Consider the following 24,489-nt stretch of genomic DNA (forward strand, 5'->3'; position numbering starts at 1 on the left):
CAGAGGTGATCTTGGTTAGTGGTAAGTTACATTTGCTTTTCTGTCTGTTAATCTTTGGTTGTTCACACAAGTGTATACCATGAACAAGCTGGCTGTGGGGAATGGCAGTTTTCTCCGATTTTCCCATCTTTGATTTTAAAACTACTCTCTATCATCTTGTCCAGTTATACATATAATACATAGAAGAAAATGGTTTCTGCCTGCCCCCTACTTTCTGTTTTAACAACTGCTTCAAGAACTTTACTGCCTTAATTCCAGTCACTTTCCTAGCTCAAATGATCCTTATAGGAAGCCATGAGGAGATGGAAAGACAAGGTAATCTATTAGATCACTGCCCTTTCAACACTTGTAATATGGTAGGGAAGCAGGACACAAATAGAAAGCCAGAGCACAAGGTAACATAATCCATGTCCAAAAGGGTAACTGCCAACAGAGCTCCCTGGTTTTAATAACGTTCCAGAAAATAAAGGAATCTTACTAGGAAACAAGTACAAAAGCTCGCTTTTACATTATCACTAATATTACACAAGAGCCATGGAATTGAAAGGAACCTATACAAAATTTAAGTAACCACGGTGGACAAATTTAATTTTTGGCAAGGCACAGCTAGATAAGCTGCAAATCTCTCAAACCAATATTCTTTCAACAAATGTCAGTAACTTATTTTCATTAGTATTATGAAGGTTTTTGAAATTAAAGTCAAAATGTTTTATTTTGATACAAAGGTTACTTTAAGTAATATAGCGACTTAATACCGTTTAAGTCTTTTTTTTTTTTTTTTTTTAATACCGTTTAAGTCTTAATCAGTTTTATCCTAGTCCAGTAGCAACTGGGCAGCATATCGTCAATTCAGTTGGTAACTTTTCTTTCGAAAACTTCATCATTCTGAACACAAGTAATAAAACTACCTTCCATTAAGAAAGCCTGGCACAGTATACAGTGGGAATAGTTAAACAGTAAATGCCGTTCATCTGATAGACTAGCACAGAGAACTTACCACTGCAAAGAGGCAACAACTCTGCTGTCGCTCCTGCCAAATTTCGAAGTTGAAAAGTACAGCTAAGTAGGTTGCCCCGGCTAGGAGCAGCGCCCCAGTTGGACTGGCGCCCCACACCGGGCACCTCATAACTCAGTAAAAAGCCAACTGGAAGTGGGCGGCTGCCAGCCCATGGCAAACCCCACACCAGGCAGCAAGAGACCGTATGCACGTCCTGACGAGTCTTGGCACTACCAACGGTCCCCTATCACTTTTAAAATCAGCCTAAGAATTCTGTTAATAAAACAGAGGAGCAATATTCCTTTAGTTGTTCAGTAGCTGGTATGAAAACATCACATTGTTAGCCTTTTTCCTTCTAGAGTTTTGAGTAGTAAGAAGTTACACCAAGGACTTCCCTGGTGGCGCAGTGGTTAAGAATCCGCCTGCCAATGCAGGGGACACGGGTTCGAGCCCTGGTCCGGGAAGATCCCACATGCCACGGAGCAACTAAGCCCACGTGCCACAACTACTGAAGCCCACGCACCGCAATGAAGAGTAGCCCCCGCTCACTGCAACTAGAGAAAGCTGGCACGCAGCAATGAAGACCCAATGCAGCCAAAAATAAATAATAAATAAATTAAAAAAAAAAAATTACACCAAGGTGTTTTCAAGTTACGGACCAAAAGAAAGTTGCTGAACACAGTGTAATTCTCTGCAGCTCTTAAAAGTTATAGAAAAGATTAATGTGTATTGATACAGAAACATATGTGTCTTTGGTATATAAATAGTTGAGAAAGAAAAGATGTAGAATTACTGGGGGTGGGTGGATATGTGTATTTGTAAATGCCTAGGTAAAGTCTGGAATGATATATACTATCTATTAACATGAATTATGTCTGGATAGTGGAACTGGGGAAAAGAGAGCGTTCTTGAAACTTATTTTGTGCATTCCTGTATTAGAATCCTTTTTTTTTTTTCAGTGAGCATGGATTACTTTTATGAAAATAAAAACTAATAGACGTTTCTAAATAAAAAGAAGAAAGCTTTGAGATAATGTCTTTTTAAACAATACTCAGTTGTGATGTAAGATTATAGCATTAGTTCCTATGTTATACAAAAGCTTTTTTTAAATGTATGTGATAATGGTTATGTTTATTGAAAAAAATGTTGCAAGTATCTGGAAAACAACCTTTTTTGTTTTAAGTATATATAAAGTTTTTATGCTTAGGTTCTGCTAGATTAAATTTTTAATGTTGGGCTACTACATTTTAAACTTGAAAATTCTGTATATAAAAGTTCTGACCGTAGTAAGACGTGAATGCCTCCCCTTTACCCCTGAAAAAAATTTTTTTAACATATTAATGGAGAAGCCACAAAAATTAAATGGCAGCACTTTCTTTCATCCCTAGGGCTGTGTGCAGGAAACATGAACTTATGCAGTATGATTTGGAGATGGCTGCTCAGGACTTGGCATCCAAGAAGCAGCAGTGTGAGGAGCTGGCAACCGGGGTGAGTGGTTTTCCATTTAGGTCTCTGGTACTATTATAGCAAACCTTAAGTGGAATGGGCTGCAGGATGCCTGGAGCTTTTACAGGGAAATAATTTGTGGGCAACTTTATAATTCTTTTGTTTGTGATCTTGATATAAAAGGATGTAAGCCATTAAAACACGTATTATATAGTGTTGTAAGAAATTTTGCCAACATTGCTGTGTGTAATAAGAACCATCTCTTTTCTGATTAAGTCCAAGTGAAAAAACATTATTCTTTGGGATTGAAATAATGACCTTTGCCAGGTTTAATTTTACCTGGTATATTATAGAAATTTTAGTTAACTTTGAAAAACTTTGCCCTTTTAGAATCAGTGCCTCTCTCCTAACAGGGAGCTTTTTGTGTACTTTATTCTTGAATGCTTACAGTGAATACTTGTGAAGAAAATTCCTGATCGTATTGGACTTAGATCATTTTTATAATCAGCTTTCTACTGTCCAGCTATTTCACTGGAATAAAAAAGCTGTCATGGTGAGAGCACACAATCTGGAAGTAAAGAAGCAGTTACAATGCCACCATTTATGAGTCATTTCATAGTTAACAAGTACTTTACTTGTGAAAGTGCTTGTGGGCTACCCACATAGAGATATGTGGGAAAAGACCTCTGACCATGAAACAGGTACACACTGTCTTGATTTATTTTTAAAATCCAGGGGAAATTCCCAGTCTATTTTCAGGGAGCTTGGTTCTCTACTCCTAAATGTGTTTCCCTCAGTAAACTCCAGAGAATGAGGAAATGGTAAAGCAGTGAAGCTTGAGGCTTGGATTTAGGCATCCTGTTTTACTAATAGATACCAAGTTTTAGTGTGAGTTACACAGATTTTAAATAGTTTCTTTAGTTTATTTTCACTGTTGCCTGTTGAATTTTATCTATTTTTTATATCACAGAGTAATTAGAAAAAATATGATCACTAACATAAAGAAATAACTTGCCTGATACTTCACCTAGAAGTTTTCCATATGATGAAGAAGCTCAGTTAAAATTTTTCCCTTTTTGATTCTTCCATATTTTCCAGTGTTAGAAATCTTATTAGTAGCCCCCTGGTTGTAAGGCTTGTGGTGTTTTCTGTCTGAGCTAGGGAGGAAATGGCTATTTCCCCTTTTTTAAAAAAAAAAATAATTGTGCTAAAATATCCAGAACATAAGATCTATTATCTTAACCATTTTTAATGGTAAAGTTCAATAGTAGTAAGTACATTTACATTGTTGTGTAACCAACCTGCAGAACTGTTTTCATCTTGCAAAATTGAAACTCTGTACCTATTAAATATCAACTGTCAATTTCCCTCTCCACCCAGCCCCTGGCAGTCACCATTCTACCTTCTGTCTCTGTGAATTTCACTACTTTGGATACCTCATATAAGTAGACTCATATACTATTTGTCTTTTTGTGACTGGCTTATTTCACTTACCACAATGTCCTCAGGGTTCATCCATGTTGTAGCATGTGTCAGAATTTCCTTCCTTTTTAAGGCTGAATAATATTTCAGTGTATGTGTGTTGTTTATCCATTCATCTGTTTCTATTTCATTTTAGACCGTGAGAACATTTTCTTTGAAGGGAATGACTACCAAGCTCTTTGGTCAAGAAACTCCAGAGCAGAGAGAAGCCAGAATAAAGGTGCTAGAAGAACAAATAAATGAAGGAGAACAACAACTTAAGTCTAAAAATCAGGAAGGCAGGTAAAAATGCTGAGGTGTTTTAACATGGCTAGACATGTAGACTCTGTGACATTGTTTATAACCATTCCCAGCTTCACCAGTGTCCCTGGATGTAGCCTGTTCTTCTAAAATGCAGTGATTGAGTATTCCTAAGAAATCTGAGTAATCAAAAATCATGTTGCATAGAAACAGTTGTTTTAGTGTCAGGGAAAGAGGAAGAAGAAAGTATCTAAGCTTCATAATATTATTTTCCTGTACTTTTCATGATTTCTGTCCTTTGCACATCCCCTCTGCCCTTTTCTGTCAGTTAAAAGCCTGATCATTCTCCAGTGCCAAGCTCTTGCATTACTTCTCTTGTGAAGCTTTCTCTTATCCTCACAGGCTGTCATAGCACTTGGTCATGCCACTATTGCATGGCAGTTTTGTATTGGGTGGTTGGTTGTACAGTGTGACTGTCCCTGGCTAAATTACAAACCCTTCAAAGTCAGTGACTATGTCTCTTTCATCTTTATGTCCCAACACCTTGCATAGGGCTCGGAATGTAATTATTCCATAAATATTTTTAGAAATTCAGCTCTCAAAGGTCTGCCATGACTGTTGGGCTCATTTTTCATATTGTTGTTTTCATCTGATAGTTGTTGAGTAGACCAAGGCAGACCAAGAGTGTATCACTGATTTGGAGGTGGTTTTGTTAATTTTTAGAACTGCTGGCATCAAGTAAGTCAAATTAAACTCTCATGAATAGAGTTAAAAAGACAGTGGTTAAGATTCCGCACTTCCACTGCAGGGTGCATGGGTTCGATCCCTGGTCAGGGAAGTTCCACATGCCAGGAGGTGCAGCCAAAAAAAAGACAAATTGCTCTCAGAATTTTTAAAACTCTAGTTGTCATTTAAAGTAAGCACATGATAAATGTGATACATAATCCATCTTGTTGAAAAGAATGTATGTTTTCCAGTGACCCCAGGAAGGCAACTTCATGTGGCATCTGTTAGGCTTATGAGCTGGTTCAGGGAGCCATTTACATCTGTTTTATGGGAATAATTTGAAGCTGGAATTCTTGTGGCAAAATAGAGATTATTAAAATGTAGATGAGTGTATGACTGTATGCTTTTTCTCCCACTGTAATTTTTAGGAAGAGAAAAAATAGAACAATCTTATACACGCAATAGCTTTTTCCTCTATATAGACAAAAACCCAAATCAAATGAGAAATGGTTATTCAAATTTATAATACATAGTTTACTTAATTTAAATAAGAATAATAATAATGACTATACCTTTTATTTCAGAGAATTTGTCAAAAATGCTTGGGCTGATATTGAACGCTTCAAAGAACAAAAGAACCATGATTTAAAGGAGGCCCTCATAAGCTATGCGGTCATGCAGATCAGTATGTGCAAAAAGGTAGGTTTTGGTTTCAGTGAGGGTACAAGTATATTCAGAAGTGCCTGCAAATTTCTTTAAAATCAGTTTCTTATTTGGACCAAAGTATTTATCATTTTCATTTTTAAAGTCCATTCTTCTCTTCCAGAATGTTTCCCAGTTTCTCTACTTAATTTTGAAAGAAGGGTCATAATCAAAATATCAATTACCGAGTCTCTACTCATCTAAAGTTCCAAATTTGTATGCCCCGTTTATAACTTCTATGTGAAAATATGTACTAACAACATTACTTTGGTTATATGTCCCAAGGTTACTGCCCTTGCAGTACAGTACCATTCCTAACAGTGATATATACTTCGACTGGAAAATGGTTTCAGTGTTATTTTGGGAAACTGTGGCTGCGATACGGTTTGTTAGAGTAAACCCTTCACGTAGTTGACATCTCAGTAGAATGCATGGACGTTGAAGCTTATTCTGGTTAAAATAAATGTTTTGGCAGTGATGGAGATCTTTCTAAAATGCTGTTATAAGAACAAAATACAAAATATTCCTTAACCTCTTCTTCATAACCCAGGATCTGCCTGTGCGACCACCAGTCAGTCCCAGCGCTTTACATTTCTCTAGCACTTTGCAATTTATTGAGCGATTTAACATGCTTTATCTCAGTATATCACATAGTAAGATGGATTCCCATATTTATGAAGACATTCTTAGAGGGAAAAAAATCACACTCATACAAACACCCTTATGCTTTAGTTTATCCAAAGTTTGTATTTTCTGGCTCGGAACCGTCACTTTCTTAGCCCTTTTTACTTGTATGACCAGAAATAGCAGTAGACAACAAAGATGTTTTGAGACAGAAACAACAGACTCACACATTAGTCATTGGGCCAAATTTATAGTTATGCCTCAGTGAAACTGTAAGTTACTTCATGTTGTAGATCTTTGGGGTCACTTGAGAGAAGTTAAAACCATGACTGATCAATCTGCAAATGCTGATGGTTGAATATATTGTAGTTTGGGGTGTTTTTGTCTCTGCTGCTGTCATCCCATCAGCTCCTTCTGCTGCTTCACGTTTACAGTCTTTCTAATCTGTCTTTTTAACTCTTCGGTGGTCTGAAAGATCAGAAAACAAAGGTTTTTAGAGTTGGTTTTGTTTTGTTTTATTTCTATAAAAGATTCATTAATAGGTTCCTGTGATCTCCCATTTGCTTCTTTTCCAAGAATGCAGATTTTGTATAATGGCTCAAAGGACTTTCCCCCTGCCACTTTGCTTAGGGTGAGCTGGTTGAGGGTGCTAAAAAGTAATCTCTGGATAAACAAGATATTACTGTAGGTATGTGCGGACACACTGTTGGATATCTAGTGTATCCTCAGATAATAACTAGAGTAAACAAGAGTTTACTCACATGAGATTAATAAGAGTGTATGTTTACCTTATTTCTTAGAAACAGTGTTACAGTGTTTCATGTTTTATTTTCTTGCCTAAGTGGAGTAGATTCTTATATTTCAAAATCTACAGTGCTATTTTCTTTAGAAACTTAAAATTAAGTAGGAGAAATCAAGATTAACATCAGCTTTTTTTGGTAAATGTGGGTATCTATATATTTCAAGTTATTTTTATCTTTTTAAATTAAAAAAAATTATCATAAAAAGAACATATATGCTCATTGTAAAAATTTCAAATAAGCCAGAAGCATATTAAGTAAAAATTCTACTCCTCCTTCCCCAAATCCCTTTTTGAAAACTCAACACTGTTACATCTTCATGTTTATCTTTTCAGACTCATTTGTACATATAGTCATTTAGAAAATATACACTTTCCTTTCCCACAAAAACAGGATTGCATTATATGTGCTAGTGTGTAGCTTTTGTTTTTTAATCTGCTGTCTTATGGATGTCTTACTAGGACAGTGCACATGAGATCTATCTTATCCATTCTACCAACGAATACTCCATTAGATACTACTTTATCCAGGCAATCTGGGACATTTTAAAAGATTTTTGTGGGTTTTTTTTTTTTTTCTTTTTGTATTCCATCAGGGAGGAAGAAAAGCTAAAAAGATTAATTTTTTTTCCTATTGTTTGAAGCCTCAATAAATATTGACAAACTTTAATGTTTAAATATTAAAGAAAATATTCTTTCTTCATAAATTAGCAGTTATTGGCAAATATATATCTTGTTTATTGAAAACATACCTTTATTTCTACCACTTTCTAGATTTTACCGTTACATTTTTCCGAACATGCATTTTTTCCCCAGTTTCAAACATGCATTTTTGTTTAAGCATGTTAGGTATATTATAGCATATTAGTTTTTTGCTAAATTGCCTGCTATAACCATTGAAAGGGAGTTGATAACTTAGTACTTAATTAGTACTTAATTATCAAAATACTGATTATTAGACTAATAAATTAATAATTCATTAATTTATATTTAATTGTTAGACTAATAAGTTTTTTCTTTTGTTTCAAATATTACAGAACTTGTTTGGTTTATAAATAGAAATGATATGAATATGTGATATGAGTAAGTGAATTTTTCAAATAGAAGTTGTAGGAATTCTGTTTTGAAGATAGGCTCATACAAATGATTCTATTACTTTTTTTCAAAAGTATTTGACATTGACTTACTTATATTAGCTATTGCCAGAAGAAGTGTCCTATTTGCTGGACTTGTTAATTATTCCAAAAAGTAAAACTTAGCATACCAGTAAGCCAAATACTTGGGCTTTCAGAATCCTTCCAAAATCACATTTTTAAGTTTTTTTTTTTTTTTTTTTTTGATTTGTTTGTTTTTAAAGGGAATTCAAGTTTGGACCAATGCTAAGGAATGCTTTAGCAAGATGTAATCCTGTGAAATGAGTTTCTCTTCAATCAAAGTGCCCCAAAACAGAAGCACAAGTAAATAGAAAAATTTAAGTTGCTACCAGTATACACAAAAATATATAATAAGTTGAGTAAATTCAGCTTTCTTTAATTTGATTGTAGTGTTAATATAGCACAAAAGGGTGTATTTTAATGAAGATTAAATATTATAATTTGAGGTTTTGGGGACTGGTGCTGATTCTAAAAATGTTAATTAGATAAAATATACCAACAAATTGTCAGGCTTCTGAACCAATGACTGAATATCAAGATGTTAGGTAATTTTTAGATGTTCGTTTTAGTGCCCACTGTTTCAGATCTGCTTATGTAGGGAGTTTTTTCCTAAGATTGAATTCTTATCTTTATTTGGTAAGACCCACTAATCTGTTATAGGGGGTTAATTTTCCTTGCCTTATAGTTGAGCTGTTTGGTTTGACAAACCTCAGCAGAAACTTAGTGTGGAATCTAAGAATTTCTCCCACATTGCCCCCAAACATTGCATACACTAGAAAATGCCTTCAATGTGTGTTTTACCAGAATTTTGATACTAGTCAAAAATTTTACACTGCCAACAAAGAAGACTCAACTTCTCAGATATATAGTAAAGTACATTGTTGTGATCTAGGAATTGGTATATAGCAAGGTTTCATTGAGTATGTTACATACGAGCATTAAATTCTCAGATAATTCTTAACCTCAGTGATGAGCCTAAATTGACTCTGCTTGGCTCGCTACACATGGCATTTCAGGGTACAAAGTGTAGCATTTCATTGTATAAGATATATGTAGTGAACATATGTGTTAGTATCTTCATTATTAACATCCTTTTTTATTGCTTGGCTGTAATTTTTGTAAAGATAAATTATATTGCTTTTGTGTGTGTGTTTTTGTGGTATATGTTCAGAAGCTAAGCACCCTTGGTATTTTGCTAGCTTTGCAAAACCCTACATGTGTACTCATTATTACTAATTATGTAAAAAAAGATTTCCAGTACTGTTCAGCATTTGACTTTTTTACATGTTTAAAATGTTGCTGAAGTTTTGTGCTGTTTGCCAAACTTATACAATAAATAAATGAAGTATTGTGTTGATTTTCATATGATTTTTGTTATTTTAACAAAGTGGCCTGTACCTATTAGTATCTGATTCCCTATGGAAAAATAATATATGCCATATTATATTTTGAAGTGTTTAATTGTATAAATTTGTCTTATGCCAAAATGTTGGGTTTTTTAAAAATAAGATGCTGAAATGTATGATTTTAAAAATTCTACCTTTTTTTTTTCAAAAAAAGATAAAATTGTTAGAAGCAAAAGTCATCTTGATAGGTACACATTTCATTCCATTGAATTGTATCATCTCTTGGCTCATGAAATAAAGTAGCTTGGCCTTTAAAAATCAAAAGCCTTTTCTTCCAGCCTAACCTTAGACTAAATATAAAATGTATTAGATTTTTTTTCTACTAGCTAACTTAATTTGAAAAGGCCACTGATACCTATGTTTTAAAAGATGATCTTCTCTGAAATATACAAATATTCACTTGGTTGTATGTATATTTAAGTAGGAATTTCTTGATGGGTTGATTTTGAAAAAGTTTCATTTGATAGCACAATAATTCCTTTAAAAAGAACTCTTAATGAAATTTTATGATGGAAATCATTTTTGGTACTATCCATAATAAGAAGTATAAAGAAAATCTATATGCATTAACCCTTTTCTGTATTTAAAAACCAGAACTCAAAATGAACTATTTAAAGGGTGAGTTAGATCTCCAAAGATAAATATAAAAAGATAATATAAGCAATAACTAAAGAAAGAAGATTCATTACATAAATGTAAATACTTAGTAACAGAGGAAAATTTCATCTTGACCGTGTACTAGTGATGCAGTTAGTGTGGTCAGAGCATTAAAATTAACTGAAGTCATACCTAGCCTTCAGTTACATCCCAAAACTTGATGAATGAGTCACTGGTAATTACAGCATAGCATCCAACAAAGGAACTGGGGGTTCTTAAAATTCAAGCATCTTTAGAATAAACACACACCCAGCTTGGAATGGAATGAAAAACCAAGAGTTATGTAAGAGGAATGCTAGGCTTTTTATAGCCTTATAATCATTTTTTAGATATATATGCATACCCTCCTCCAGGGCAGAATTTACTGAGTCTCCTGAAAATGTTTCCCTAAAAAAATTTAGGAGTTTCTTTCAAGGTTTAGTAACCCCAAAAAATAAAGTAACAAAAGGCCAAATCAGAAAAATTGTACTTGCTTCCTAAATTATATAGCTTTAAATATTTATATATTTGAAAGGAAGGAAGGGACTAGGGGGGAAAGGAGCAAATTAAATTCAAAGTAAGGACTTCCCTGGTGGCGCAGTGGTTAAGAATCCACCTGCCAATGCAGGGGACACAGTTTCGATCCCTGGTCTGGGAAGATCCCACATGCCGCGGAGCAGCTAAGCCCATGTGCCATAACTACTGAGCCTGCGCTCTAGAGCCCGCGAGCCACAACTACCGAGCTCACACGTCACAGCTACTGAATGAAGCCCAAACGCTTAGAACCCATATTTTGCAACGAGAAGCCACTGCAATGAGAAGCCCACACACCGCAACGAAGAGTAGCCCCTGCTCACCACAGCTAGAGAGAGCTCACGCGCAGCAACGAAGACCCAGCACAGCCAAAATTAAATAAATAAATAAATATAAATAAATAAATTCAAAGTAAGTAGAAGAAAGAAATATTAAAAGTAAGAGCAAAAATCAATGATACTGAAAACAGGTAAATCATAGAGTTAACACAGCCAAAAGTTAGTTCTTTGAGAAGAGTAATAAAGTTAAACCTCTAGCAAAACTCGGTGGAAAAAGAAAAAGCACAGATTATCCCTATCAGGAATGAAATTGGGGATATTACTATAGATCTTACAGTCATTAAAAGGATAATAACGGACAAATTTTAACCAATAAATTAGATGAAGTCATCAAATTCCTTGAAAAATAATAGCTTACTAAAACTGATATGAGACAGAAAATGTAAATAGCCTTATATCAAAGAAATTTATTATCAGAAATTTTCCTGCAAAAGAACTTCAGGTCCACATGGCTTTATTGGTGAAGTCTATCAAACATTTAAGGAAGAAAAGCTTTAATTCTACATAAATTTTCAGAAAATAGGCAAAAGGGAATACTTTTCCCAATTTTTTTGAAAAAAAGAACAAGTATTACTCTAATACCAAAACTGGCGAAAGACATTTCAAGGAAAGAAAGTGACATATCAATATATATCATGAACATAGATGCAAAAATCATTAAACTATTAGCTAACTGAATCCAGCAATATGTAAAGAGCATAATACCTTATGACCAAGTAGAGTTTATTGCAGAATGAAAGGTTAGTTTAAAATTAAGAGTCAATAACTATAATCACCATATTAACAGAATAAAGGAAATAACTTCATGATCAATTTTAATACATGTAGACAAAGTATTTGACAAGATTCAACACTGATTCATGATAAAACGCTCAGGAAACTAGGAATAGAAGGAAACAGTCTGATAAAGGGCATCTGTGGAAAACCTCCAGCTACCATCATACTTAATGTTGGGAAAGTTAAGTCCATCACTAGACAGTTGCCCTCTAGACAGTATCTGTCCCCATTTCCCCCTCTCCTCCCACCAATGCTGAAATTCCTCTGGCTTTCTCCCTTCACCTATCTCCCTCCCCTATTCCCTGTGCTCATTTTTCTCAGAATATTTGTTGAACCTTGAAGAAGATGGATCCCTCATTCTTTTTCTTTTTTTTTTTTAAAGAATTAGTCATTTTTATTTATTTTTGTTTTTGGTTGCGTTGAGTCTTCATTTCTGTGCAAGGGCTTTCTCTAGTTGCGGCAAGTGGGGGCCACTCTTCATCGCGGTGCGCAGGCCTCTTGCTATCGCGGCCTCTCTTGTTGCGGAGCACAGGCTCCAGACGTGCAGGCTCAGTAATTGTGGCTCACGGGCCTAGTTGCTCCGCGGCATGTGGGATCTTCCCAAACCAGGGCTTGAACCCGTGTCCCCTACATTGGCAGGCAGATTCTCAACCACTGCGCCACCAGGGAAACCCCAGATCCCTCATTCTTAATGCTCTAACAGGAAGTATTTTCACTTCCTGGGCACTCCACAAGTCCAAAAGCTTTGGGGAATCTGTTGATTCAGCAAATATTTATAAAATCATACCCAGATGAAGGTGGAACCAGTTGACTCAGTAGCAAAAGTCCAAATGAATAAAACATGCTTTCACACACCTGTGTGATAGAAGCACCATCAGCAGAAGACACGGAGAAATTCCTAAATACTCAGTTGTTAAGGCCTTGATTTCAGAGGATGATAGCTAACATGCATTAAATCCTTATTACTACTATACCTGAAACTGAGGCACAGTGCAGTGATGTGCTTGCCCAAGGTCCCACAGCTCGTAACTACTAGAGCTGGAGTTTAAATGAACGCAAGTAACATGGCTCTAGAGCATGTACTTTTTGAGGCTTTTCCCTTTTGGAGGAGCAGAGACCTGGAGGAGACCCTCTGGGACAGACCCGTGAGGATGGGCGAGGGATAGAAAAGGTAACTTTATCATACTGAAGTTGTAAGACATTTGAAAGGAAAATGTCTTGGGTACTTCTGGGGATGGGAGCTAGAAGGGGAAACCTGAGAGAGGGGCAGGCTATGGTGAAATACTAGATTAGTTTTCCAATTTTAATGTGTTTGTGAATCACGTGGGGATCTAGTTAAAACACAGATTCTGATTTGATAGAGTGGAGCCTCAGAGTCTGCATTTCTAACTAGTTCCCAGATACTGTCAGTGCTACTGGTCACACTTTGAGTAGTGAGGTGTTAACGAAATATATATATTTATATAATGTGGAATATTACTAGCTATTAAGCCAGTGGCCTGGCCAAACATCTATTTCGGTACAGTTATTTAGAAAATAAACAAAAATTCAGACGTTATACAAAAAAAAGGAAGGAAGGGAGGGAATTAGGTAATACCAATTTCTTAGTACAATTTCAAGTTTGCAAGTTTATAACAAAAGCAAATTTTATGTTAAGCTTTAATGATGAGTATATGGATAATAATTATGCAGAAATTAAGATGTAAATTCAATAATATGGTAATAACAAATAGCATTAATGAGGCTTTCATCAAATATTGTAGAAGATTTCCTATTAAATAGTATAGTGATTTAGACTGTACTTTGGGTTTATCTTTTACCTTCTCAAAATTCCTCTAAAACGGCAGTAAGGAAAAAAATATTTTTTTGAGTACCATTAAGGACAAAGGAAACAGAAGAGACACTGTGTACAAGAAATGTTCACAAAATTTTGGAAGATAAAAAGATGGAGGAGTATTAATTGACTAAGCAAAACGGTGGCAGCTCAAACTTATGTGCCTGTAGCTGGGGCTACTAATGAGAAAGCTAATTTACACAGCAGAATCCGAGAAAGACTCAGGAATTAGAGGAAACAGGTACACTGGTAAGAAGGAACAAGTGTGGAGTTGGGTGGGGGGAGGGGCTGGTGGGTCCTGACCCTTTCTCCATATGCTTAGGAGATCACCATTGCACATTACCATGAAATTTCAGATGAATAAAAGTCACCAGGAAAACATTTAATATACAAAAAATTGCCATCAGAACAGCATCAGGCTTCTCAATAGCAAAATTTCTTGGATGCCAGAAGAGAACAGAGTAATCCCTTCAGAATTCTGGAGAAAAATTATTTCCAACTTGACAGCCAAACTGTCAATCAAGTGTGAGGCAGAACAAAGACATTTTTGAATATGCAGTCTCAAAAAATTCTCTTCCTATACACTCTGTCTCAAGAAGCTATTGGAGGGGCGGAGTCAAGATGGCAGACTAGGAAGATGTGGAATTTGCCTCTCGGCACAACTAGGGCACCTACCAGGCACCGGCAGGGGACCACAGACACCTAAGGGTACAGGAGGAACCCCCAGCAACTGGGTAGGATGGGTGGGGTGGGGCGGAGTGAGGGGGAGGAGAAGTGGAGGCAGGACAGGACTGGCACCCCTGAGGGGTGGCTGGGGGAGGGGAAGGGATCCCACGTCCAAAGGGGGAAATTGGGGGACCATTGGGAGGGCAGAGGATCAAAAGGGAGCATGGCCAGGTTTCCCCTGCCCACTTGGGCCTCCGGGAGCCTGCTGAGATCCTGGGCCTGATCCTCTGCCCATGGGTCCTGAGGGAGTGGGAGGGAGGGATGGGGAGCAAAAGTAAAGGCCAGACCTACGGACCAGCACCCCTGACAGGTGGCTGGGGGAGGGGAGGAGTTCCTACACCCAGCGGGACCCACCCACAGTTAGGGGTCCAGCGGGGATGGGGGAGACCCTGGGGGAGACAGTGGGGTAGGGGCACAAAGGAATGGAAGGGAATGGGGCCAGTGCTTTCCCTGTTCCGTTAGGCACTGGGGAGCCTGTTGGGCTCCCAGGCCTAATCCTCTGCCCTTGGAGCCTCCCTCCTGCTGTGCAGAGCCCAAGCTCCTCCCCTACACCCACACCCAGGGCCCTACCTCTACACTTGGAGACCCCCTCTGAGACCCCCTCCAACCGTGCTGGGCCTAAACCCCACCCACACACCCTCACGCAGGGCCCTACCTCCAAACTCCAGAACTCCACACTCCAGAGGCCCTCCTTTGGACGTACTGCCTATCCGCTTAGGCACAGGTCCTAAGCAGAGGCCCCGCCCCACACTTAAACGTTGCCCCGCCTAAGCCCCTGGTCCCAAGGCCTTTTCCGGCTGCTTACGTCCTGAGCCTAGGCCCCGCCACCCGCCTAGGTCCCACCCACCCTAAACCCCGCCCCTGCCAAAGTTCCCCCCCTCCAACCTAAACTCCACCCCCCATAGCCAAGGTTTTTCTTATTTTTTTTCTTTTTTCCTGTTTTAGACTGGGGTTGTTTTACCTTGTTGATTCATTGTTGTTGACTCATTTATATTTTTATTTTTTCTAATAAATCTTTTATTTTTCTAATTTTATTTTATTCTTTATTACTTTGTTATTTTTCTGCTCCTTTTGGCTTGTTCCCGCCCCCCCCCCCTTTTTTTTTCTGTTCTGGTTTTATTTTACCTTGTTGCAGTTGTTTCAATTATATTTTTATTTTTCCTAATATATTTTTTATCTTTCCAATTCTTTTTGTTTTTTATTCCTTGTTATTGTATTGCTCCTTTTTTCTTCTTTTTTTTTTTTTTCTGCGCCACATGGTTTGTGGGGTCTTGGTTCCCAGACAAGAGGTCAGGCCTGAGCTTCTGTGGTGGGAGCTCTGAGTCCAAACTGCTGGACTAACAGAGAACCTCAGACCCCAGGGAATATTAATTGGAGTGAGGCCTCCCAGAGGTCCTCATCTCAGCACCAAGACCCAGCTCTGTCCAACTGTCTGCAAACTCCAGTGCTGGATGCCTCAGGCCAAACAACCAGTAAGACAGGAATACAGCCCCATCCATTAAAAAAAAAAAAAAAAATGCAGTGACAAAATACTATGTTACAGACAAAGCAGCAAGGTAAAAACCTACAAGACCAAATAAATGAAGACGAAATAGGCAACCTACCTGAAAAAGAATTCAGAGTAATGTTAGTAAAGATGATCCAAAATCTCGGAAACAGAATGGAGAAAATACAACATTTAACAAGGATCTAGAAGAACTAAAGAACAAACAAACTGTGATGAACAACACAATAACTGAAATTAAAAGTTCTCTAGAAGGACAAATGGCAATGAAAACACGATGATCCAAAACCTATGGGATGCAGCAAAAGCAGTTCTAAGAGGGAAGATTATAGCTATACAAGCCTACCTCAAGAAACAAGAAAAATCTCAAATAAACAATCTAACCTTACACCTAAAGGAACCAGAGAAAGAACAAACAAAACCCAAAGTTAGCAGAAGGAAAGAAATCATAAAGATCAGATCAGAAATAAATGAAATAGAAACAAAGAAAACAATAGCAAAGATCAATAAAACTAAAAGCTGGTTCTTTGAGAAGATAAACAAAATTGATATTGATAAACCATTAGCCAGACTCATCAAGAAAAAGAGGGAGAGGACTCAAATCAATAAAATTAGAAATGAAAAAGGAGAAGTTACAACAGACACCACAGAAATACAAAGCATCCTAAGAGACTACTACAAGCAACTCTATGCCAATAAAATGGACAACCTGGAAGAAATGGACAAATTCTTAGAAAGGCATAATCTTCCAAGACTGAACCAGGAAGAAATAGAAAATATGAACAGACCAATCACAAGTAATGAAATTGAAACTGTGATTAAAAATCTTCCAACAAACAAAAGTCCAGGACCAGATGGCTTCACAGGTGAATTGTATCAAACATTTAGAGAAGAGCTAATACCCATCCTTCTCAAACTCTTCCAAAAAATTGCAAACTGCTGGACTAACAGAGAACCTCAGACCTGAGGTTAGAAGGAATGCTCCCAAACTCATTCTATGAGGCCACCATCACCCTGATACCAAAACCAGACAAAGATACTACAAAAAAGAAAATTACAGACCAATATAACTGATGAATATAGATGCAAAAATCCTCAACAAAATACTAGCAAACAGAATCCAACAACACATTAAAAGGATCATACACCATGATCAAGTGGGATTTATCCCAGGGATGCAAGGATTCTTCAATATATGCAAATCAATCAATGTGATACATCATATTAACAAATTGAAGAATAAAAACCATATGATCATCTCAATAGATGCAGAAAAAGCTTTTGACAAAATTCAACACCCATTTATGATAAAAACTCTCCAGAAAGTGGGCATACAGGGAACCTACCTCAACATAATAAAGGCCATATATGATAAACCCACAGCAAACATCATTCTCAATGGTGAAAAACTGAAAGCATTTCCTCTAAGATCAGGAACAAGACATGGATGTCCACTCTCACCACTATTATTCAACATAGTTTTGGAAGTCCTAGCCTCGGCAATCAGAGAAGAAAAAGAAATAAAAGGAATACAAATTGGAAAAGAAGAAGTAAAACTGTCACTGTTTGCAGATGACATGATACTATACATAGAGAATCCTAAAGATGCCACCAGAAAACTACTAGAGCTAATCAATGAATTTGGTAAAGTTGCAGAATACAAAATTAATGCACAGAAATCTCTTGCATTCCTATATACTAATGATGAAAAATCTGAAAGAGAAATTAAGGAAACACTCCCATTTACCACTGCAACAAAAAGAATAAAATACCTAGGAATAAACCTACCTAGGGAGACAAAAGACCTGTGTGCAGAAAACTATAAGACACTGATGAAAGAAATTAAAGATGATACCAACAGATGGAGAGATATACCATGTTCTTGGATTGGAAGAATCAATATTGTGAAAATGACTCTACTTTGCAAAGCAATCTACAGATTCAGTGCAATCCCTATCAAATTACCAATGGCATTTTTTACAGAACTAGAACAAAAAATCTTAAAATTTGTATGGAGACACAAAAGACCCCGAATAGCCAAAGCAGTCTTGAGGGAAAAAAATGGAGCTGGAGGAATCCAGCTCCCTGACTTCAGACTATACTACAAAGCTACAGTAATCAAGACAATATGGTACTAGCACAAAAACAGAAACACAGATCAATGGAACAAGATAGAAAGCCCAGAGATAAACCCACGCACCTATGGTCAACTAATCTATGACAAAGGAGGCAAGGATATACAATGGAGAAAAGACAGTCTCTTCAATAGTGGTGCTAGGAAAACTGGACAGCTACATGTAAAAGAATGAAATTAGAACACTCCCTAACACCATACACAAAAATAAACTCAAAATGGATGAAAGACCTAAATGTAAGGCCAGACACTCTAAAACTCTTAGAGGAAAACATAGGCAGAACACTCTTTGACATAAATCACAGCAAGATCCTTTTTGACCCAGCTCCTAGAGTTAGGGAAATAAAAACAAAAATAAACAAATGGGACCTAATGAATCTTAAAAGCTTTTGCACAGCAACGAAAACCATAAAGACGAAAAGACAACCCTCCAAATAGGAGAAAATATTTGCAAATGAAGCAACTGACAAAGGATTAATCTCCAAAATATACAAGCAGCTCATGCAGCTCAATATCAAAAAAACAAACAACCCAGTCCAAAAATGGGCAGAAGACCTAAATAGACATTTCTCCAAAGAAGACATACAGATGGCCAACAAATGCATGAAAAGATGCTCAACATCACTAATCATTAGAGAAATGCAAATCAAAACCACAGTGAGGTATCAGCTCACACCGGTCAGAATGGCCATCATCAAAAAATCTACAAACAACAAATGCTGGAGAGGGTGTGGAGAAAAGGGAACCGTCCTGCACTGTTGGTGGGAATGTAGATTGATACAGCCACTATGGAGAACAGTATGGAGGTTCCTTAAAAAACTAAAAATAGGACTACCATATGACCCAGCAATCCCACTACTGGGCATATACCCTGAGAAAACCATAATTCAAAAAGATACATGTAGGACAATATTCATTGCAGCTCTATTTACAACAGCCAGGGCATGGAAGCAACCTAAGTGTCCATCGACAGATGAATGGATAAAGAAGATGTGGCACATACATACAATGGAATATTACTCAGCCATAAAAAGGAACGAAATTGAGTTATTTGTAGTGAGGTGGATGGGCCTAGAATCTGTCATACAGAGTGAAGTAAGTCAGAAAGAGAAAAACAAATACCGTATGCTAACACATATATATGGAATTTTAAAAAGTGGTACTGATGAACTTAGTGGCAGGGCAGGAATAAAGATGCAGACGTAGAGAACAGACTTGAGGGCACAGGGCTTGGGGGGGGGAAGGGGAAGCTGGGATGAAGTGAGAGAGTAGCACTGACGTATCTATACTACCAAATGTAAAATGGATGGGTGGTGGGAAACTGCTGCATAGCACAGGGCAATCAGCTCGGTGCTTTGTGACCACCTAGAGGGGTGGCATAGGGAGGGTGGGAGGGAGGCACAAGAGCGAGGGGATATGGGGATATATGTATATATATAGCTAATTCACTTTGTTATAAAGCAGAAACTAACACAACATTGTAAAGCATTTATAGTCCAATCAAGATGTGAAAAAAAAAAAAAAAAAGAAGCTATTGAAGGATGTGGTTCACCAAAGCAGGAGCATTGATGAAAAATCAGGACAACATGGGATACAGAAAAAGAAGATCCAGCATAGAAGGGAGATGACAGGTACACCCAGGATAAGGTCAGAAGGAGTCCTGGGAAGGCACTGTCCAAAGGTGAGCTAGAGATGGGGAGCTCCAGGAGGCAGAACACCTGGGAAAAGTTGGAATTGTAGGCTTCTGTATAGATTTGACAAGTGTGGAATGTTGTATTTGGAGGCTATTGGAGTGGGATGTTTTAGCCATAGCTAGAAAGAAAACTAAGCAATAAAAACAAGTCTATTATAATATTCAGGAGAAAAAGAAATGTTTTGTAAGAAGAGAATCATAATCAGAATATACTGCCTGGCTCTGAAGTTAAAATATTTACATGATTATAATAATGGAAATAGGACAATCAGCTTATCCAAACATGGTGTTAACAACTATGGCAGTTGTTTGGGAGGGGAGGTTAAGAGAGCCAGTACTCATCTAGTATGTCTTGATAAATCAAGACATAGTACCAGAAGCATTGTTAAGAAATAGGAAGATAAATGTCCAAAGAAATGGCAAAAAGAATTGAAGGGACTGAGGAATGGGGAATAGGTGGAAGTGAGGCAAGGGGCAGCTATTTTATATCATAAACCTTTTAACATTTTATTGTGGAAATTCTCAAACATATTCAAAAGTGTAGAGAAAAATACAATGAATCTCCATGTACCCCTCATCCAGCCCCAACAATTACTGACGTGGCCAATCACATTTCATCCATACTCTCACTCACTATCCCATCTTATTTTATTTTATATCATAAACCTTTAAGTACTATTTAGTTTTTTTTAATTTATTTTATTGAAGTATAGTTGATTTACAATGTTGTGTTACTTTGTACTGTACAGCAAAGTGATTCAGTTATATATACATTCTTTTTCATATTCTTTTCCATTATGGTTTATCACAGGAAATTGAATATAAGTATATACTATTTAATTTTTAATTAATAGTTAATTACATACCTGCAGATGATAGGAATAATATTTGTGAAAAGATATCACTATACACCAAACTGCTTTGCAACCAAAAGAAAAATAACAGTAATCACTACCTCTGACAACATGGCCCAATAGGAACTTTATCAAAGTTGGTACATGTACTACAGATATACAATGGAATGCTACTCAGCCATAAAATAGAACGAAATAATGCCATTTGCAGCAACATGGATGAAACTGGAGATTATCACACTAAGTGAAGTAAGTCAGAAAGAGAAAGACAAATACCATATGATATCACTTTTATGTGGAGTCTAAAATATGACACAAATGAATCTACCTACAAAACAGAAACAGACTCACAGACACACAGATCAGACTTGTGGTTGCCAAGGGGGAGGGGAGGATGGAGAAGGATGGACTGGGAGTTTGGGGTTGGTAGGTGAAAACTATTACATTTAGAATGGATAAACAAGGTCCTACTGTATAGCACAGGGAACTATATCCAGTCTCCTGGGATAAACCATAATGGGAAAGAATATTTAAAAAAAAGAATGTATGTGTATAACTGAGTCACTTTGCTGTACAGCAGAGATTGGCATAGCATAGTAAATCGACTATACACCAATTTTTTTAAAAAGTTGGTACATGTACTATACAGCATAATACACTGGGAATGAATATGGACATGGGTAATGAAAGTGACAAAAGCACACATCTTCCCTCCAAATGTGGCTCCCAAAGGAATTTTAACTAAAATTAAAGTCAGAAGATTAAAACAAATAAGTATCAGGAATTAGGCTATCAGCAAAATATGGCTACAGCATGCTGAAATGAAAGGGCAGTGTCCACATCTGCCCCTCCCCACTTATTAATAGATAATGTCTTAAAGTGATGGTTTCCAGTAACCACAGTGAGGTACACTGCATGTTAGAAACACTGCTTGGGGTGCAAATGCTGCGCTCCTTTATGTGACAAGATGAAGAAAGGAGAAACAGTGTGAGGCAGTAGCTAATTCAGAATATGTGTAATAAAAATGTAAAAATAATTCCTTCTTCCTCCTAATATATAATAAGCACAGAAAAAGGCAGAGAATACACAATAGGCACATAAAGGCAAAAAAAAAGCCAAATCCTGTTTCCCCATGCCCACCTAGGGAAGTAAAAGAGGTCAAATCAAAGACTGTATTAAAATCAAGGATCCCATAGTATTATAAATGTAAATGTTAAAGGACATATCAAAGTTTCTTGTAGATTGTGAAATTCATATTTGACATTTCTAAAATGTTTTTTTAAATTAATATATGGAGATGGTTAAAAATTTTTTTAGAATGGTGCTAAAGGCCTATACATGAAAAGTTGTGTCGTTCTCTCTCATTTCCCATCCCTCAGTCTCCCTGTTCCTCTCCACAGAGGTAACCACTCTTGTTGTGTTCCTGTGTATCCTTCCAGAAATTGTCACACGCATGTGTATACACCCCTGCACACACACAAAGGGGAGCATACCATGCATACTTACTATAGCTCAAAGAGGGCTCCATGTCAATACATATACCTCTATCTCTCTTTGGCCATGTAGTATTCCATATAGACCATAATTTATTAGCCTCACATTGGTGGAAATGAGAGTGGGTTCCAGTCTCGGACCATTATAAATGATGCAATGAATATCCTCGTCTTTATGCTCATGTAAGAGTACGTCTGTAAGATAAATTTGGTGGGAATTTTTCAAAATAAAGTTTTATATCCTACATAAAATGGTGCATAGTGTATTTCCAATGATGTTGAGTGAACTTCATGTTCTAATTCCAGTTTGAGCATGTGCTTCATAAGAAAAAGTCAGCTCTTGATTATTTATGAGCGGGTTGCCCTGTGAGGATTTTCATATAGCGGCTCTGGCTGAGCCTCCTGCTGCAGCACTGGTCAAAAAGGGATTGAGAGTGGGAAGCAGAGTGTGTAACCCAGGGAGCGGCTGATGCAGGAATGGAGGTGTATTCTAGCACCTTCATGTCTAATTACATTCCCATGCTGGTTTTAAAATAATTTGGCAATGACCTAACCATTTAGAACTACCTACATTTTACTCATCCCCACCCCACCCCCCACCCACAAGGTGAGCATAGCCATATTTTGCTTGTTCAAAGGGAAAAGCTATCAAAAGTACAGAAAGGTAGCCAGCAGCACATCGAGGCTACAAAATGACAGATTCTTGTCAGATATCTGAGGCCGGAAACTCAGGGCCATCCCCAGGCCAAGGGGCAGCATGGGAGCCCACTGAAAATTGGTGTGGGCCAGTGTGGATGTTAGGACCTTTCGGTGCCTGTCCTGGCTGCCCTGCCCTTTCTTTCCCTACTCCTGAGCTGCCAGTTTGGTGGGGGGCAGGGCGGAGAGAGGGAGAGAGAGAGAGTGATTTAAGAGTTTCTCCAAAGAACAGAATGATTGTGAGAACAAATTAATACTGTGCAATCAACCACCTGATGCTCAGAGAGGCCAAATGAAGGGTAGATTCCCTCTGGAGGCATCAAGCGCATAATGCTTCCCAGAGTTGCTAAATTTCAAGAGAATGGTTGAGAGGTGTGTTTTCTGGTTAAAAGTGGTGATAAAAGCCAAGGCATTCATTCCCTCGAAATCAATTCCTGATCTTTCCTACTGCCTATAATAAATGTGAGAAATGAATTTTCAGCGGTGAAATTTATGACTTGTTAATTAACATAATGGACTTTCGTTGATCTCATTAGTGGGAGTCAAAATTTGAAAGAAAAAAGAGTTAAAATTCTTGGGATTCTGATTCATGGAGTTTTGGGTGGGGCCTGGAAAAAAAATCTGCATTTTCTAAAAATGTCCCAGGTGATTCCGATGAGCAACCAAGTTGAAAATACCTCATTCTAAGGATAGAGGCAAATGGAAATGGTAACCATTTACCATTTAGTTATAAACGACACACTCCATACCCTCCCTTGCCTTCCAGATGTGGTTGGTAAAAATGCAGCCCATAAAAGTTGAAGCCCTTCCCAATATGGTCATGGATGTGGTGAAGAGTTCACTTCAGGACATGTGGAGCTTGGTATGCACGAGAACGTCCAGGTCGAGGTGACCAGGAGGGAGTTGGAGGTACAGGTATGAAGCTCTGGAGGAATCTTGGCTGAAGATGGGTTTGGGAGACATTAGGAGATAGATGGAATGAACAAAGTCACTGAGGAGAGCGGGCTGGATGAAAGGAGACCCAAGGATGAAACTCTATGTGCGGATATGGTCGTGGCCATTGTAACTAATCTTTCTTCCTTCTACTTACATTTTGGTAAAAACTCAACTCTATTTCTATGCTAACCTATATATCCCTTGCCTTTACTACATTCGCCCTGTCTGCTCCTGTCCAGGCTCTGAATGCCCAATTCTTTCAACCATCACTCAGTGCTTTCCAGACTCCACCCCACCTGAGCTGATATTACATGGGAGCCTCTGGTTTGAAGTATCCTTCTCAAAACTTAGGACCCAGAAATAAGTATGACCCTCCAGAGGTTGGCCCAGATTAAGCAGGATACAGGAAGGCTGCTCATTGCTGGTGTTGAGGCACCACAAGTTCCCATCAGCAAGCTGAAGATCACCACTGTGAACCGGGGTATTGTCCCTGTTTCCCTTACACCCCCAAAGATGCTCAAGAACAAAACCTACATTTTATCACATAATTCTACTTTTCTTTTCTTTTTTTTTTTGGTCATGCCGCGCATCTTGCCGGATATTAGTTCCCCGACCAGGGATCGAACCCGTGCCCCCTACAGTGGAAGCACGGAGTCTTAATCACTGGGCTGCCAGGGAATTCCTAATTCTACTTTTCTTGATTCACTATATATTCGTATATTTATGAAGAGAGAGAGATCACAAGTTTCTCTACATAT

General features: G+C 37.6%; 1 protein-coding gene across 2 annotated transcripts in view; it reads left to right on the forward strand.

Annotated features, from left to right (window-relative positions):
* SNX4 (sorting nexin 4) overlaps positions 1 to 9,533 on the forward strand; it is a 65,840-nt gene extending 56,307 nt beyond the window's left edge. Inside the window, exons 11-14 of one of the 2 annotated variants that reach the window (XM_082458665.1) lie at positions 2,386 to 2,485; positions 4,062 to 4,207; positions 5,476 to 5,590; positions 8,374 to 9,533. In XM_082458665.1, coding sequence (XP_082314791.1) covers positions 2,386 to 2,485; positions 4,062 to 4,207; positions 5,476 to 5,590; positions 8,374 to 8,421 — 409 coding nt within the window. In that variant the 3' untranslated portion in view covers positions 8,422 to 9,533. The other variant, XM_082458664.1, reaches the window with a different exon arrangement.
* Positions 9,534 to 24,489: the final 14,956 nt, after the last annotated feature.

Source organism: Balaenoptera physalus (assembly GCF_965194825.1).
Source record: "Balaenoptera physalus genome assembly, chromosome: 4".
Classification (NCBI taxonomy): domain Eukaryota; kingdom Metazoa; phylum Chordata; class Mammalia; order Artiodactyla; family Balaenopteridae; genus Balaenoptera; species Balaenoptera physalus.